The following is a 16,123-nucleotide window of genomic DNA, read 5'->3' on the forward strand; positions in this document are numbered from 1 at the left end:
TAGCTATGAGATCCCATGGCTACATCTTGAGGTTCCTGCACAAGTTCTGCAGAAAAGGGCAGGGCTGGATTTATTTATCATCTGGATCTGGCAGAGCCTTTCCTGGTGAACAGGGCTGACAGTTATTCAGGCACCATGTGTGGAAGGACCTGCACCCACTCACACACAGGGCAGGCTGGGAATGCAGCCCCAGCAGGAAGAGGCAGTGAGGGTATGAACAGGCAGAGAGAGTTTTTGAAACCCAAGCCTCTGCCCCAGCAGGAGCTGTGTTGAGTCACGTGAAACAGGGAACAGAGAGTGAAACAGAAGCTTTGAAATCTGTAATGGATTCTTCCTGACCCGACCATCACACCTCGATGGGGTCCAGCTCCCCCAGCTCCGGTCCCAAGCAGAGAGGTGGCTGTGTCTGAGCAGCTCTCTGTCCTCCCATCTCCTTCTGCCTCACTGGGCTCTCACTGCCCCCCACCTGGGTTTATCCCCTCTCACCACAGCTCTCGGGGGGCCATCAGCGTTTCACCCTCTGCAGTGTACATGGGTCCAAGCCACGGACACAGAGTTTCTCCTGCACAACGCTGTGGGAATCAGTGTTGAAGATGTACCCAAGCCCAAGTATCTAACATCAACGCCTTTCCCTCACGGCCCCGCCTTTCCCAGTCCCGTTCCGCTCGGTCGTCCCCGCCCCTCCCGCTGCCGCCGTCGGGCAGAGTTCGTTGTCGGGGCCATGGGGCCTCCTGAGGAGGTGCGGGAGCGGCTGGCTCGGTGCGGGCAGAGCCACCTCCTGCATTTCTGGCCCGAGCTGGGCCCGGCGGAGCGCGGGGAGCTGCTGGCGGCGCTGACGCCGGGTTTGGGCGAGCACTGCCGGCTGGCGGCGGCCGCCGGGGCCCGGGAGCGGGAGCCGCCGGAGCGCCTGGACGGGCGGATGGAGCCGCTCCCCGCCCGGCTGCTGGGCAGCGCCCGCCGAAGCGACCCGGCCGCGCTGGAGCGTTGGGAGGCGGAAGGTGAGTGGGAAGCGGGGGCTGGGGCGGGGGGGCTGGGAGGCTCGGCCCGCCGTGAGGCCCCTCCGGGCTCTCCCTCCCGAGAGCCGGGGCGGGGGACGCCGGTCTCGGAGCCAGCGGGGTTCTCCGGCGCGGCCCTGCCGCCGCTCGGTGCTAAAAATACCGAAGCTTCCCCTAAGAACCATCCGGGGATGACTTAAAGCCGGCAGAGCGCGGGCGAGATGGGTCCGGGCCTTGGCCCCTGCCCCGGTGCGAGGTGCGGGATGATGGGGAGGCTCCTCCGAACGCTCCGCAGCTCCCGCAGCGGGAGTCGGGGCTGAGCCCGGGGGCTCTCCGGGGGCTCTCCGGGGGCAGGGAGCGGGTCCTGCGGCGGGGCCCCTGGGGTCCGGCAGACTATGCAGTGTCCCCACATTTTGGAGGGGTTTGGGATCAGGCCGGGGAAGCTGAGGGTGAGTGGGGAGAGATCCGGGGTTATGGCTGTGCTGCCGGTCGCTGAACACAGCCAGCCAGGTGCCTGGTGCCCGGCAGGGGCTATGGAGGCATTCTGGGGCTGAAACATTGAATTTTCACACACAGCTGTTAAATAGAGTGGCTGAGGATGGGCAGCGTGTGGTCGGCAGGACACGGGGTAACGCCGGGGTCACGCTGTTCCTCGCAGGTGCAGGTGAATTCCCTGGGGGGGTGACAGCAGAGGGTTTGCATCGCTGCTGAAGTTGAGTCCTGCATCGGGTGAGCTCCCAGAGCCGGTTTTGGGCTGGCGTGGGGCTGTCCTGGAGCCCCGTGCAGGCTGTGCCCTGTGTGGCATAGGAGGAGGTGGGATCTGGGAACAGACGGGTTGTGTAGAGGAAGCCCAGAAAAGCCCAGCATAGGTGTCTTTTGCAGGATGGTGGCTTCCCCTGGTTATCCTGTGGATGTATAAAGAGTGGGGGTGATGGGGAAGGTGGTGGCTGGGTACCCGGGGCTGTGCTCCTCTGTTGCGTTGAAGTGAGTAAAGAAATTTGGCAGAAAATAAGCCCTCTGGCAACCCAGCTGACCCTCAGATATTAGAGGAGCTGGGGGCAGCTGGGCTTAGTCCTGACTTACAGCCAATTCACCTTTAGTAGGCCAGAACACAAGGCTGCAGATACAGTACTGATATCACACTGGTAAAGAAACTACCACGGACACGTGCTGGAATTTGGTCACACTAAATGAGTTTTCTTACACCAAGATTAATGAATAGTGTGATTTATTAAAGCAACAGTGTACAAGTTCTTTTGGGTTGCCTGTGATAGGTCTGCAAAAAGAAGCATGTGCAAAATAATTGGGCTGTGAGTGCTCTATAGAGATTTTCTGTAGGGGGGGGGTAGGAACCTGTCCAGAAACCACAGATGTAGAAATTAATAGTGTAAAAGAGACTCTACAGAGGTAAAGGTAATGGGATACACTGGTGTTCAAGTCTTACCCAGCAGGGGAGGAGAGAGGCAAAGCCTGTTGACTGGTCCCAGAGGTCTCCACTCCACCTGCCATGCAGTTTTTCTTGGAGTTAGCACACTGAGTACCTGTGACAGGGCTGTATCTATGGTAGTCATGGTACACTGGCCACATTCCACCATCTCCAAACTCTGTACCTTTACTTAAAGAGGACAAATGCAGGATGGGTCAATTCTAGCAATTATTCCACACTGTCTTCACAGCACATCTCACATGGACATCATGCGTTTTTTCTTGGTGTATGCTCTGATCCATTTAATTTCACAAGTTTGGATATGTCTCCCTTCTTTATAAAAAAACAGCACTGTGAAAAAATAATCATGACGAAGAAAAGGAAGCCAGAAAAAAACAGCTGTGGTCAGAGAGACACTTGCCTGGATTGTCGTGTCTGCACAGCCTTGACCCAAACCTGCTGCCAAAGAGGTTTTACTCCCTCCCTGTGGGCAGGGGAGTAAAAATTTCCAAACAAAAGCAAAGATAGAAGTGGCAGGGTCACAGGGCAGAAGGGCTTTTCTGCTGTGTCAGACTCTGCTGACAGAGCTGAGTGGTGATGGAGGGAGAAGAAGGAAGCTCTGGTGACCCAGGGGCCACGTGTGCTTGGTCCAGCCAGGGTTTCACCAGCTCTGCTCACATCTCCAGCCTGGTAGAGGAGGTTGACAGTGACCAACTGGTACCACAGTGAGCCCAGATGTGGCATTTGGCAGGGGACCAGCTCGGGTGGTGGTCACTGCCTCTTGCAGGTGTTGTGAGGAGGATGGGAACCACTGAACGGGTCTGGGTCAGGGCCGTGCAGTTAAATGAATGGTTTTAACCAAATTGGGTCCTTCCTCCTCTGCCCTGCCTGGCCAGTGAGGAGCAGATGTACCTGCCTTGTGCTGCCATCTCTAGCAGGGAATGGAAGGCAAATGGTGTGGGTTGGCCTGGCCTCACACACACTGCCATCAGTGCTTGCAGGAGTCCAGAGAGTTCAGTGGTTCTGGAACACAGCTCACTTGGCTCTGAAATCCGTGTCCCCGAGCAACACGAGCCCTGCGGGCACGCAGCGTTTCTGACCTGCTACCAGGAGAGGGGGATGCGGCGCTTCTCTTGCCCTTGGGTTGTTTTTTAGGAGCCAGGTGAATGCTGGAGGTGGTAATGAGCCCTCAGTTTTATTTCCCGGAGGAGGTTGATCAGGAGAGAAGCTTTGTGCCTCTGAACCATTCATTCATGCTGCGTGTCCCTGCGGATGTGGCCTCATCCCCTGGGTCCCCACACTGTACATTCCAGCACAGGCTTTGCATAGATTGTGGGTCCAAAAGGTTCTGGTAGGATGCAGGTTCTGAAAAGCTCATTTCCAGTGAGCTGCTGGTGGTGTTGAGCTGGGTGAGAGCTGAGCTGGCCCATGCTCTTCCCACGGGTGCCCAAGTCCCCAGCAGCTCCTGCCTGCACTGTGTCCACTGCAAAAAAGACTGAACAGCTGAAATCATGAAATCATGCCTTCTGCCCCCTTACTCCTTTTCATGATGAAACATACTGGTTAAAAGAACTAGGCCACTCAGAACTTAGTTTTGGGAACACCCGAGGTATTTATAAATAGTTAAAATATATATTTATATATAATTGCTTCTGTCTCTGATGCAATGTAACTTAGGCTGGTTAGATTTGCTTTTAGATCTTAGACACAAATGAAACAATCACATTTTCTGGATAGCCTTAGGGATGATGGTATCAACCAAGCACAGATGCTTTTACAGCCTGTGTATGGTTTATTAATGAAATCTAAGTCATGGGAATGGGCTTCCCTTGGGGTGCCTGCTTTTTCAGGGTATGTCTGGGTAGAAACACAGTGTTGTTGCTGTGGTGGGCCTGATACTTTTATGCACGGGGTGGTTAATAGTATTACTGCAATGTCATGGTTGACTTACATCAGGTTTTATTGCTAAAAGCTCGATTTTTGAACAATTAAAACTAAGCCAGGTTGTTAGAGCAGCAGTTGGTATTTTCCCTCTACTGCTCATTTAAGCAGACAGTTTAACAATAGTGTTTTAATTTTAATTCTGTATCTTTGGTCCCTGTGCCTTTCAGTGCAAGTCAGGAATATATGGTGTGGTTGAAGTTGGGTATTTGCCTTCTCCTCAGAGTCTGGGATCTGGCTCAGCCATACACAGTAAATGCTTTGTCAGTTGTTGCTGTGATGCTGGCTTGAGAGAAGGCAGAGAACAAGGACTGTGAAGGACCTGAGTGTTTATTGTGTGGTCTGATGCTTTCCCAAGTTCTGGACTTTCCTGGTTTATTGGGAGAAATTATACTGGTTTTGGGTAGGCTGTGGGAGTTGTGGCTTTTGCAGGTTTGGCTGTGTCACTGGTGCAGCTGAACAGAAACAAAACACAAGTACAGGTTGGGGACTAAGCCTATTCCAGAAGTGCCCCTTCTGTACTGAAGACAATGAGACTTGAGCTTCTTTGGGATGTGGAAATGCTGGTCACAAGGGATGTCTGGAGGTCTCCAGGACCATTCCCAGTCAATCAGCTATGGCTTTATCAAAGTAAGCACTGAAAACCTCAAGGAGATGCCCCATACTCACCCTGATGTCCATGTTGAACCTCCTAAGCTGCAGCTCATGGCTTTCCAGTTACATCAGCCACTGCTGTAGGTCAGGAAACTGCTGTGTCAGAGAGGTGAAATTAATGTTTTAGCATTGCTTGAAGCATCATCTCTCTCTCAACTACCATCAGTGGGCACTGAAGTGGCAGCTTCTGCCTATTGCCTGAGCCCTACAGAAAGGCTCAGGAGACAAGCAGGGGGGTGTTGAATGCTGGTGTGATTCTTACGTTCCCTTGGGCTTCTTTCTCATCTTTAGGCTTGTACCAGATCTCACAGAACAAGGTGGCAGTGCTGCTCCTGGCTGGAGGACAAGGAACTCGCCTGGGAGTGAGCTACCCCAAGGGCATGTACAACGTGGGGCTGCCCAGTGGCAAGACCTTGTATCAGCTCCAGGCAGAAAGAATCCGCAAAGTGGAGCAGCTGGCTGGCCAGAGACACCTCTGCAGGTGCACCATCCCCTGGTAGGTGACCTGGATCCCTACACCTAGTGTGCAAGGCTCTTGGCGTGGCAGTCTTGCCTGCAATGTCTTCTAGAGGCACTTTTTTGGGTGCTGGACAGGCACACGTCAGGGAAGGAAGAGCCTTTTGCCAGCAGGATTTGCAGTGGCAGCTGGAGGAGGGTGTGCAGGGTTGGGAAGAGGCAGATTGCAGAGCTGAGGGACTGAGCAGTGCCCCCAAAGCTGCACCACGCTGTCTTTTCAAGTAGAGCATCTCACAGCACTATAAACAGCACTTTTCGGTGCCTGTTTCAGATGTTTTGCAAGAGATTTCATCTGTGCTGTTCTTCCTTGGGTTCCTAAATGGAGGGAGGAATGGCTTAGAGCTCACCTTCTCAGATCTTTTTCCTCCTCTCATCTGCAGTTTCTGCTGCAGCAAAAAACCTTTCCCTCACGGTGGGAAATGCTTGTCATGCTCCATTTTCAGGCCATCTCCTGCTGTGGTTGTTTACAGCTGGCTGCTGTCTCTCCTGGCTGCTTCTGGTTTTCAAAACCTCCAGGCTTGAAAAGAGACTGGCTCTGTGTGAGGTTCAAAATATCAGTTTCCCATTTAATGGAGTGGGTGAGAGAGAGGCAGGCACTGCAGAATGCTTCTGGGAGTTTTCTGTTAAGTTTTCCCTACAGAGACCTTTATGAAATCACTCTCTGGGCTGAGCCAGGGTCTTGTCTGAGGCCTTCAGGGTAGCACATCATTTTACAGATTAGAGATCAAATGTGGGCTTTTTGCCATGTTTTTCTTTCTGAAACCATGGTATATTACCTGAATTGCAAATGTACCATCCCTGGTGCTGCTGAAAGCCAGGATGGTTTGTTTGCAGGGTGCAACATCTGCTGATAATGTTTACAGGATAGCATGAAGATGGTTTTTAGCCACTGTTGAAGAAGGTAGTGGAGGGACAGACAACAGAAAGGGGGGGAGGGCTGAAAAGGAGAGGAGGAAGTAGAGAATCTTAAAAGAAAACCAAGTGCAGCTAACATAGGAAAATGCTGAGTCTGCCACTGGCAGACTGGGCTGCTGGGAGTCACAGCTCATTCCCAGCACCTTGTGTTGTTCAGTGCTTCTTTGGACACTTAGCATCAGTTTGCATCTAGGGTGAAGGAGGCCACTGTATTGTCCTTTTCCTTGTTTTCCAGCTCCTCCAGATGTCCAGATGTTGCTCACATTCAGGACATTTGTGTCCTGAGCTGAGTGGTCATACACAAGACCCTGTGCCTCCTTCCTGTTGGATGAGTTCTGGAAGGGAACTCTCCTGCTTGATGGCACAGTGCAGGATTCTATAGTGTCTTATTTAACACACTTGATTTTCCTCCCTTTTATATTCCATGTGTAGTTTTGTCATTTGCTTCCCTTGCTTGCTGCTCAGCACCCATTCCTACCCAGGTACATCATGACAAGTGAGTTCACCCTGGGGCCCACAGAAGAGTTCTTTGTACAACACGACTACTTCAACCTGGACAGATCCAACGTGGTCATGTTTGAACAGAGGATGCTGCCTGCTGTCACCTTTGATGGGAAGGCCATCTTGGAGGAGAGAGGGAAAATTGCTATGGCACCAGGTACTCTGCTGTTCACTCTCACAGTAATGTAATTAATACGTGTTGGTAATTACCACCAGCCATCAGCCAGCCTTGGCACATGGAGCAGTGTCTGGAGGTCAGTGTTAATGCTTCTGATCAGTGAGGGGTGGTAATCAAGAGAGTAGAAATCCCTGTTTAGTTCTTGCTGGAGATTGGGACACAGTGGATGCTTTTTAGCAAATCCTGGGAGTACTGACAGAGTAAGGAGGGTGGAGCTGGAGGTCAGGAAGGCCTTGGCAAGGATGTGCTCAAAGTCCCTGGGATGCTGCCTTACTGTCAGAAGCAAGGCTCTAGGTCAAGGCATCAGCTGAAATGGATAAAAAAGCATCAAGAAGATTAACTCTCTACCCAATGATTGCAGTGTCTCACCTAATAAAGTTCTTCTCCTAGCCTGGGTACAGTAAGAGACTCAGTGAGGGCAGTTTGGTCAGTGCCATGCTGCAGTGAGGCATTTTTGTGGCTGCAGGGTGGGTTTTGTGCACTGCCAGGGGTGTCAAAAACTGTGAAAAGGTGATTTGTGGTGAACAAACGAGCAGGTGTCTTTTGTGCAGTTGCAGTTCAGGTCTTAAAAATGGTGTTGGGAAGTTGTGGTGGGGATGTGAACAGAGTAAGGTTTATTTTAGTCTTTTTCTCCAGGCTGAGTTTTAAATATGCTTTTGCTCTGCACTGGAAGAGAAGAAATGTAACAGGCTTTTTCCACCCTCTGGGGTGTTGTCAAAACCCTTCGGGGTACCTAATTAACCAGGGCTTTCTCTTTCTCTTGGGTGTAGATGGCAATGGTGGTTTATACCGAGCTCTGGTGGATAATGAGATCTTGGATGACATGAAGCGGCGTGGAATCCAGTATGTCCATGTATACTGTGTGGATAATATCCTTGTGAAAATGGCAGATCCAGTCTTCATAGGTTTCTGTGTTTCCAGAGGGGCAGATTGTGGTGCAAAGGTGAGGCAGTGCTAAGGCTGGGCCATTTTCTCACTGGGATTTAAGGTCTGGCTGCACTTGGGAGCTGCTGGCTGGGTGAGCTTAGGTGAAGCGGGGTGTTCAGAGCTTACTCTGAGGAGGTTTAGAGGAATTGTTTCTTCCTGCTTTGCACTTGGGATCCCTGCCTATGGATGCTCTCCCCTCTTCCCAAAGTCCTGTGGAAAATAAACTTTGTGCAGGGACTGTAACAGCACAGGAAGCCATGGACTGGAACTGCTTCCCCTTTCTGCTTTGCCCTTTCTACAGAGACACGTGGGCTGGCTAGAAGCTGGATTGGGATGGGTTGTGTTTGATAATAGCACCTGTAAGTCTAATGGAGGCATTCCTTATCCTCCACTATGGGAGATGGGGACAGACAAAGCAGCCTGGATTTGTCACCCTGAAGTAGCAGGTGCCTGAGGAGGCATTTGTGATTTCATCAGTAACACTGTTCATGCAAACAGGGAGCTGAAGGTTAATATCTCCAAACATTTTCCATTTACTGCTACGTCCCTTGATAAGAGAAGTGCCCCACAGTATGCTGATTTCTTTTAACTGGTTTGTCTTTTGAGCAACTGTGCAATTAAGTGGTTGAGTACTGGGTTTTGGACCCACTTGTTGGGCAAAATGTGCCTCTAGGCTACTCCGTGCAGTTGGCACTTCCCTGCCTGTGCTCCCGAGGTGCTGGGGGATCCATGTAGGGTGGTCCTGTAGGGTGGTTTGTGCCTGGAAATATGAACAGTGCTGGGTTTTCCTTCCTCCTAGTCATAGCCCTTTGTCCTGTGGCTGCAGGTGGTGGAGAAGTCCTATCCCACGGAGCCAGTTGGGGTGGTGTGCTGTGTGGATGGCCTCTACCAGGTGGTGGAGTACAGTGAGATCAGCCTGGAGACAGCTCAGCAGCAAAGCCCCGAGGGGGGACTCCTGTACAGCACTGGCAATATCTGCAACCATTTCTTCACTGTTGAGTTCCTGGAGATGGTGGCCCAGTAAGTCCCAGTAGACCTGCCAGACAGCCCAGAAATGCCTCCCAAGAGTGGGTGTTTTGGTTTCATATTCTGTAGAGTCATTTATGGGTATCTCCTGCTCTGCTCTTCACCTCCTCTCTCCTCCAAATAATTCAAAACAGTGTTGTCCCTTTCTGACAGCTCAGGGCACCTTTCTGACCAAACCCATTGAAAAGGTCTCGTGCTTTGGTGTAGCTAAATTGACTGAGTTACACCAGTGCCTGGCCTTGCTGGTGGCTGCAGTGTGCTCAAGGATGTGGTCAGGGATGCAGCTCCACAAGGGTTGTAAACAGGGATGTCACCCATGGCATCTCTTGGTACAACAGAGGCTGGAGGAGAGGGTGAAGCTGGAGAAGGGCTCTGCACCTCGGTGTTGGAGGTGGGGATGTGATGCTGGGCAGTCATGGAGCAGCCACACGACCTCCTGAAAGGCTTGACCTACTCTGGTGTGAGGGATCTGCTGTGCTCCATCGCCTTCCTGGTCAGATTTGTGTCATCTTTAACTCTGCCTGCAATTTCAGCAGGCCACTACGTCCTCCCTCTCCTTATTTGCCATGTCATGTCCCACTGGTGCAGGGAGTGCCACTGCTCTGCTCACTGAAATATTTCTTGGATGTGACTTGGGTCAAGATGGATCCAAGTTGGATCCAAGTTGTGGATGTGACTTGGATCACTTTGGAGAGAGCAACACCCACAGTAGTTGAGAGGGGACATCCAGCAGTAATAAACCATCTGCTTCCCAGAAGTGTAGCACTTTTTTTCTAAGTGAGCATGAACTAAACCAACTTTTCTTCTCCTTTTGCAGGAAATACGAGCCGCAGCTGAGGCATCACGTAGCCATAAAAAAGGTGCCCTACATCGACGAGGAGGGAAATCTGGTAAAACCGCTAAAACCAAACGGGATAAAGCTGGAGAAGTTTGTGTTTGATGTGTTCCAGTTCTCTAAGTTAGTGGCAGACATGACTTTATTTTTTTTCCACCCCTTCTGAATGTTTGAATGACTCTAAGTTGTAACAGAGCTTGCCAGGGAGCGTGTGGCTCGTGGGTGGCTTGGTGGAAAGGCTGTTGGATCTACACCAAGCTCCAACACAACAAAAATGCTGCAGGTTCTGCAAGGTGTGATCACAGGATGCTTGGCAGCTGCCAGGCTTCCTCTGATCATGCTCCCAGAACTAACTGTTCATTTCACCTGGGATGTGTTGGCTGCACCAACCTGTAAAAGAAAGGAGAAAAATGGAAATCAAGTGCAAAGCCACCATTTAATACAGGCCCGTGTTGGAGTATTCAGACTCGCAAAAATTGGGTCTTTCAGGGTTGTGGCTTCCATGGCAACCACAGCTCTTTTTGGTGTGTGTTCTGCAGGTCTCATTTGTGCTCATTAAAGAGGTTGCTTGAGCACTCTGGGGACAAGTCAGTGTTGCTGTGGGAACTGTCAGTGTTGACTTGCCAAGCTGAGAGTGAAGTGACATAGTGTTAGCAGCTAGGGGTACTTTGTTTTTAGGGAATGTGGAATTTCAATAATTTAGGGATTTAGCACAAGTGTTCTTATAACACCTATTTTCCGAGGTCCTGAATTCAGCAGTAAAGATTCTGGTTTTGGGTTAAGTAAATGGCAAAAAGAGGCCTGAGGCAAACTGAATTATCTTTGGGGAAAGTGCTTTTCTTTTTTTGAGCATGTATTTTAGGTCAGAGAGCCCAAGGTTTGTAGACTTCTCTGTTTCGTGACAAATGCTCAGTAAAGTATTACACCAAAGGCAAAACCACTGTGACTGAAACAGTGCTGAGTTCTGGGCTTGGAAAGGACTCATTTGCAAACAGTGATTCCTTGTGCTTTTTGAACAATAGTGCAAAATCAGCTTGGCAGCTGCTCTTCACACAGGAAATGCAGAAACACACAGATGCTGCTGTGGGATTTTTTTTTTTTTAATTTGCATTCCCATTTCTGGTAAACAGCTGTACTTAACATTCAGCTGTGAATCCTCCCATATTGCTTGTTCATCAAGCTGGTGTCTGCTTGATCCTTGCCTGCAGTCTCCCAAGCAGAGTGGTTGTTTCTTGGAGCAGGGTACAGTGCTCTGAGCCTTGAAGCAGGACACTGTCTGAGCTTTGGGCATTGCTGCCTTCCCCATCCTGCTGGACTCTGAACTGAAGCTTTCTGCCCATCAGTGCCTTGAGAGGTTTCTGTGGATTCTCTGCAGAACTCTTGCTTTTCCTCTCACCTGTGCACAGCTCTAGAGGGTTGTGAGGGTGATGTTATTGTTGAAGAGAAACTAGGCTTCTTGTTGTGTGTTTCCATCACACAATCCTGGTACTTCTTTGTTCTTCAGACAAGAGTTGGACTTGCTTTATCCTGCCTGCCCCAGGCTGCATACATTGCTGCTCTCTGAAAAACACGTGAGCCTTTCCCCATGAAAGCTCTTGCATCAGTGGAGCTGATGGTTAGTTTGGTTTTTAATTTTCTCCCCCTTATTGGTAGGAATTTTGTGGCATTTGAAGTTTTGAGAGAAGAAGAGTTCTCACCACTAAAAAATGCAGACACAGCTGACAGAGACACTCCTACCACTGCTCGACAAGCCCTCCTGGCCCAGCATTACCGCTGGGCACTCAAGTCTGGGGCCAGATTTCTGGATGCAAATGGTTGCAGGATACCAGAGAAACTCAGGTATGAACCTCTGTGACCTCTGCAGCTTCTCTGCCACACCGTGCCAGCTGGCTGGTGCACTTTCTGTGCTCTGCAAAACTCCGTGTTAGTCTGATCACAGGGTGATTTTGTTTCAGCTGCTCCTTTCTGAGCAAAGTCTGTCACAGAGCTGCTCCATCAGTGGTTGTGGGTGCTCTGAGCAGCAGTGCACAGTGCTCAGGGCTTTATTTCTGGCAGAGTCCTGCCCTTGGGGTTAAGAGTTGATTCCTCCTGCAGGACCCTGTTAGGCAGGGACAACCTTTAACCAGCAATCTGGGTTCAGCCAGCTCAAGGAATTCTAATTTGTAGTCCTCACCACTATTCTGGTGGCCCCAGTGCCTAAAGGCCAGCAGGATTCCCAAGTGGGCTGAAGGATCAGGTGTGAAAGCAGTTACCAGTTCAGGTATTTCCTGCATCACACTGAACAGGAACCTGCTTTTACTACATGGGACTATTATTTCATCAACTCATAGTTTAATAAACCCTGTTCAGTTTACTTGAGTAAAAGCAATGTTCTTGTTTTGATGGGCAATAATTGGGACCTGCTCATTCCCTTTTGTATTCGTGCTTTACGAATAGTAAAAGTAATAAAAAAGTGAATAATATAAAGTAATAGTATCCAAATAGTGTTGGATGCCTCTGAAGGTAACAAATGTCTTACCCTTCTGGATGTTCTGTTCTTGATGATCTTGCAAAGAAGGTGCTCTGTTTTTCAGACAAAGCAAGAGGTTAATCCTGTGTTCTCTCCTTCAGTCTCTCAGGAACTGAAGATCCTCCAGCTGTGTGTGAGATTTCTCCATTAGTGTCTTACTTTGGTGAGGTGAGAATAACTATCTGTGAAGGAATTCTTAAGAGCGTGCAGGTTTGCCTCTGATTTCCTTCCAAACACAGAGGATTTCTCTAGCCTGAGCTTGCTGAGAAATGGTAAGATGAAGGGAACTAGGATCTGGGTTCTGCCTTACATTCTTGGTTCACTCTTCAGCAATCTGTTCACTCTCAGTTTTAGCTACCTGTAAAATGAGATTTGCAGTGAGAGTGCAGTTTCATTACATCTTACAAGTCCTTTAAGATCTTCTGAATGAGAAGTGCTGAATACTCAGATTACAAAATCCACGGGGGTCACTGGATTCAGTTGGATGCTAATTTGTTCCTGTCCCCCACTGTGAGTAAATACTGAGTGAGAAGTGTGATATGTGCATTGGCTTTAGAGGAACTGCAGCTGGGAACAGATTGCTCAGCCTGGTCCCTTTGAAAATAGTTGGTCCTGGGAAAGCTGCTTCCATTTAGTAGCAAAAAGAGAAGCTTTCCTGTCTTTTAGTCAAACAAGGTAAGAAACAGAGGACTGCAGGAGGGTCTGTTGGTGCTGCAGGGAAAAGAAATAAATAAAACTTTCCATCTTCACTACATGGAGGTAATGAACTCATCCCCCCTGATGCATCCTAAGAGCCGAATGAAAACAAGGCAATTTAAGTTGATTTTTCTTGGCTGGGATTATTCTGATGTGAGTTGAGGCCACACCTTCCCATTCCTGCCCCTCCCCAGGGAGTTTGTTTCTGAGATCCCTTGTTCTCTGCTTCATCAGAGCTTTTCCTTCCTGAACCTCAGCCTTGGGGCTGAAGTGGTTTCCACCTCTGTCACTAGAGAAATTGTTGCTGTGGGACCTTTAAATTTTGGGCAGTCATTTGTTCTTTGGGGACATAATGAAGACTTTACAGAAACGGTGCAGGTAACCACTCTGAAGCATTTCCAACCTAACAGTAATGTTTTAACACATTCCCAGGGGCTGGAGGAGTACATGAAGAACAAAGACTTCCTTTCTCCCTTTGTGCTCGATGAAAACAAAGCAGATGTGCTAGGAAATTCTTGAAGAGGAGGAAGGACTTTCCCTCTCAAATCAGAGATCTGTCTGTCAGATTCATTATAAAAACTGATGTCGCTAAATTGTCAGATATGAAGTTCATTATTGAAAAAAAAATTGCTTTGCAGTTTTGAATCAACACCAAATCCTTGCAGCAGCTGTGTTTACACACGTGGATGTGTCCACCAGCTCAATTTGGTAACTTGGAAGGCTGTGCCTTTTACCTCAGTCTGTTTTGTACACTTGGATGTGAATTAAGATTAATACCTTCTGGGTGCCAAAGAGCTTTTATATTGCTTATTTGCTTTGCATATGAATATGTAAAAGAGGCAGTCAGGGCCTATTAAATCAGCTTTTCATTCATGAAGATTAAATCTCTTCAGTGCCTTGTTAGGTATCTTTGTGGGGGTGGGCTTGGGGTTTTGTTTGTTTCTGGTTTTAAATTGTGTGCAGGGCTGAAGAATCAGTTTCAGACCCCACCATAAAAGGATGGAATGACTTTGTGTACTGGGGCCTTTCCAGAGATCTGTCTTTTCCCTAATCCTGCACTGATCAAGGATTCAGTTCAGTATTTGCATCCTCTGACCAGATGAAGCAGAGGGGTCTTCTGTAGGTAGGGATGCTGCTGTTTATATGCATCACTTAGGGGTTTGGTCTCCAAAGCAGAACAGACTATTTTGTTTATTCAGGCTTTGTCATGACATTCCAAGGAAACATAAATATGCAGACTTAGATTAGACTTGATTGCTTTTTAGAGCTGTAATGACCTGGGGTTTTTTTAATTAAGGAAAAGATGATAATTTTTTTCATAACACCTCTTTGCTCTTCCTGTCTGTAACAAACATTTATTTTACTTTTAATTTTTCTGTTTAATGTATACCATATCCCTCAAAGGGGACTCTTAAAGTACTGAAAAGCAATAAGAGGAGCCAGTAATGATGGTGGAGTTTAATGCTTAACCAAACCAAAAAAAAAAAGTCTTAAACCCAGCATAACCAGTGCACACAGGAAAACACAATTTCTGGCCACACAGTTTTCCAGTACTCTTATAATTCTTTAGATGCCCTTCTTAGGAGTATGTTACTAATCTTAAGTGTCAGATAATTAAGGACACATTGCCAGAATGTGTGTACCATGTGAAATCAGCCCTGAGGGATGTCAGGATGGCCACGACCCACAGATGGCTGTTCCTGTTCAGCCTTTGGACACTGCCCCAGCTGGGCTGAACACACCAAAGCCATTCCTAAACCAGGGAAGTGGTAGGGAAGAAAGGTAAGGGAAGTGGTGAGGAAGATGCCTTATCTGGAATGTTATTGCTGATGCTATTTTATTAAGCATAAGTCTTTTAAATAACTCATGTGGCTTCCTGTAATCCCTGATGCGAGGCTGTGTGCAGAATTTTGGGGAAGTATAAAAATGACTTTGAGAAAAAATGTAGTTTGTTAGTAATTTTCACTACTAACAAATGTAGTTTTGTTTTGTGTTTTCCCAAAAAAAGCATCCAAATGCCAGTGGCAGGGTTTTCAGGTATAAAGTGTATTTACATGCACACAAATAATGAGCCTTTTGCACATGCAAACCAATTAATTACTAATTACTAATTCTGATTACCTCAGTTTGCATGTGCAGTCAGCATTTCCCATCTTTTGTATAAATTAAGCATTTGTCCTTCACACTCAGTTCTGTAATGCTTTTTCCCCCAGTATTTCTGTGTTTCATTTCTGTGAGTCAAGTTTTATATCTGAGAACAAACTTGTATCTGAATATTCCTTGTCAATTCAGGCACAGACTTCTTTTATACTGCACTGGGCTATAAAGAAAGGGTATTTCTTTTGCTCTTTTTAAAGTGATCTTTCGAAACTTCAGTTCCTGTGTGCTTTAATCAGGTGTGCACTGAGCTGCTGATGTGGCTTTTAGAGGTGGTTTTCAAGGAGACTCTGAATTAAGAGTGCTGACTGCCTTGTCTGTTTTTTCTGTGACTCCTCACATTTAAAACTGGAACACAGAATTTTGAGAGAACTTAAAAACCCAACAGCTCTGTCCTTTGCGTAACAAAATAATTTTAATGTGTTACAAAATGAAAAAAAAATACCAGAAGCAAAGGGATGTATTGCAGTACTCCAGAAACTTATGGACACCTAAGCTTTTCCATAATAAAAGTGTTACTGTGATTTCTATGTGTCTGTCTGTCTTGCTTGTTCTTCAGCAAAATATTCCTGTTGTCATTGTCCCTACGTGTCCTGAGTGTTGTCCCCACAGCTGCAGGACACTGTGACAGTGTCACTGGTGAGATGGCTGTTGCCAAGCATCAGATGTGCAAGGGGATGTGGAACTGTGCAGAGGGTTGTTCCTCAAGGGGTTTGTTGTTGTGGGATGTGTTTTTTTCCATCACAAGGCTTCCATCACAACTGTGCTTGCAATCTTGTTTGAGTGTGTTGGTTTGGTTTGGGTTTTTGTTTTTTTTTTTCCAATGTACTGAGGGGAGGGAGTTTAA

At 48.1% G+C, this 16,123-nt stretch overlaps 1 protein-coding gene across 1 annotated transcript; it reads left to right on the forward strand.

Annotated features, from left to right (window-relative positions):
• The first annotated feature begins 673 nt into the window (after positions 1–673).
• Positions 674–15,799, forward strand: UAP1L1 (UDP-N-acetylglucosamine pyrophosphorylase 1 like 1). Its single transcript, XM_071765975.1, has 9 exons — positions 674–998; positions 5,308–5,512; positions 6,930–7,105; positions 7,897–8,069; positions 8,880–9,073; positions 9,897–10,037; positions 11,568–11,753; positions 12,525–12,591; positions 13,552–15,799. Exons 1-9 carry the CDS (start codon positions 722–724, stop codon positions 13,636–13,638), a joined length of 1,506 nt encoding a protein of 501 aa, XP_071622076.1. The 5' UTR covers positions 674–721; the 3' UTR covers positions 13,639–15,799.
• Positions 15,800–16,123: the final 324 nt, after the last annotated feature.

Source organism: Heliangelus exortis, chromosome 22, assembly GCF_036169615.1.
Source record: "Heliangelus exortis chromosome 22, bHelExo1.hap1, whole genome shotgun sequence".
NCBI lineage: Eukaryota > Metazoa > Chordata > Aves > Apodiformes > Trochilidae > Heliangelus > Heliangelus exortis.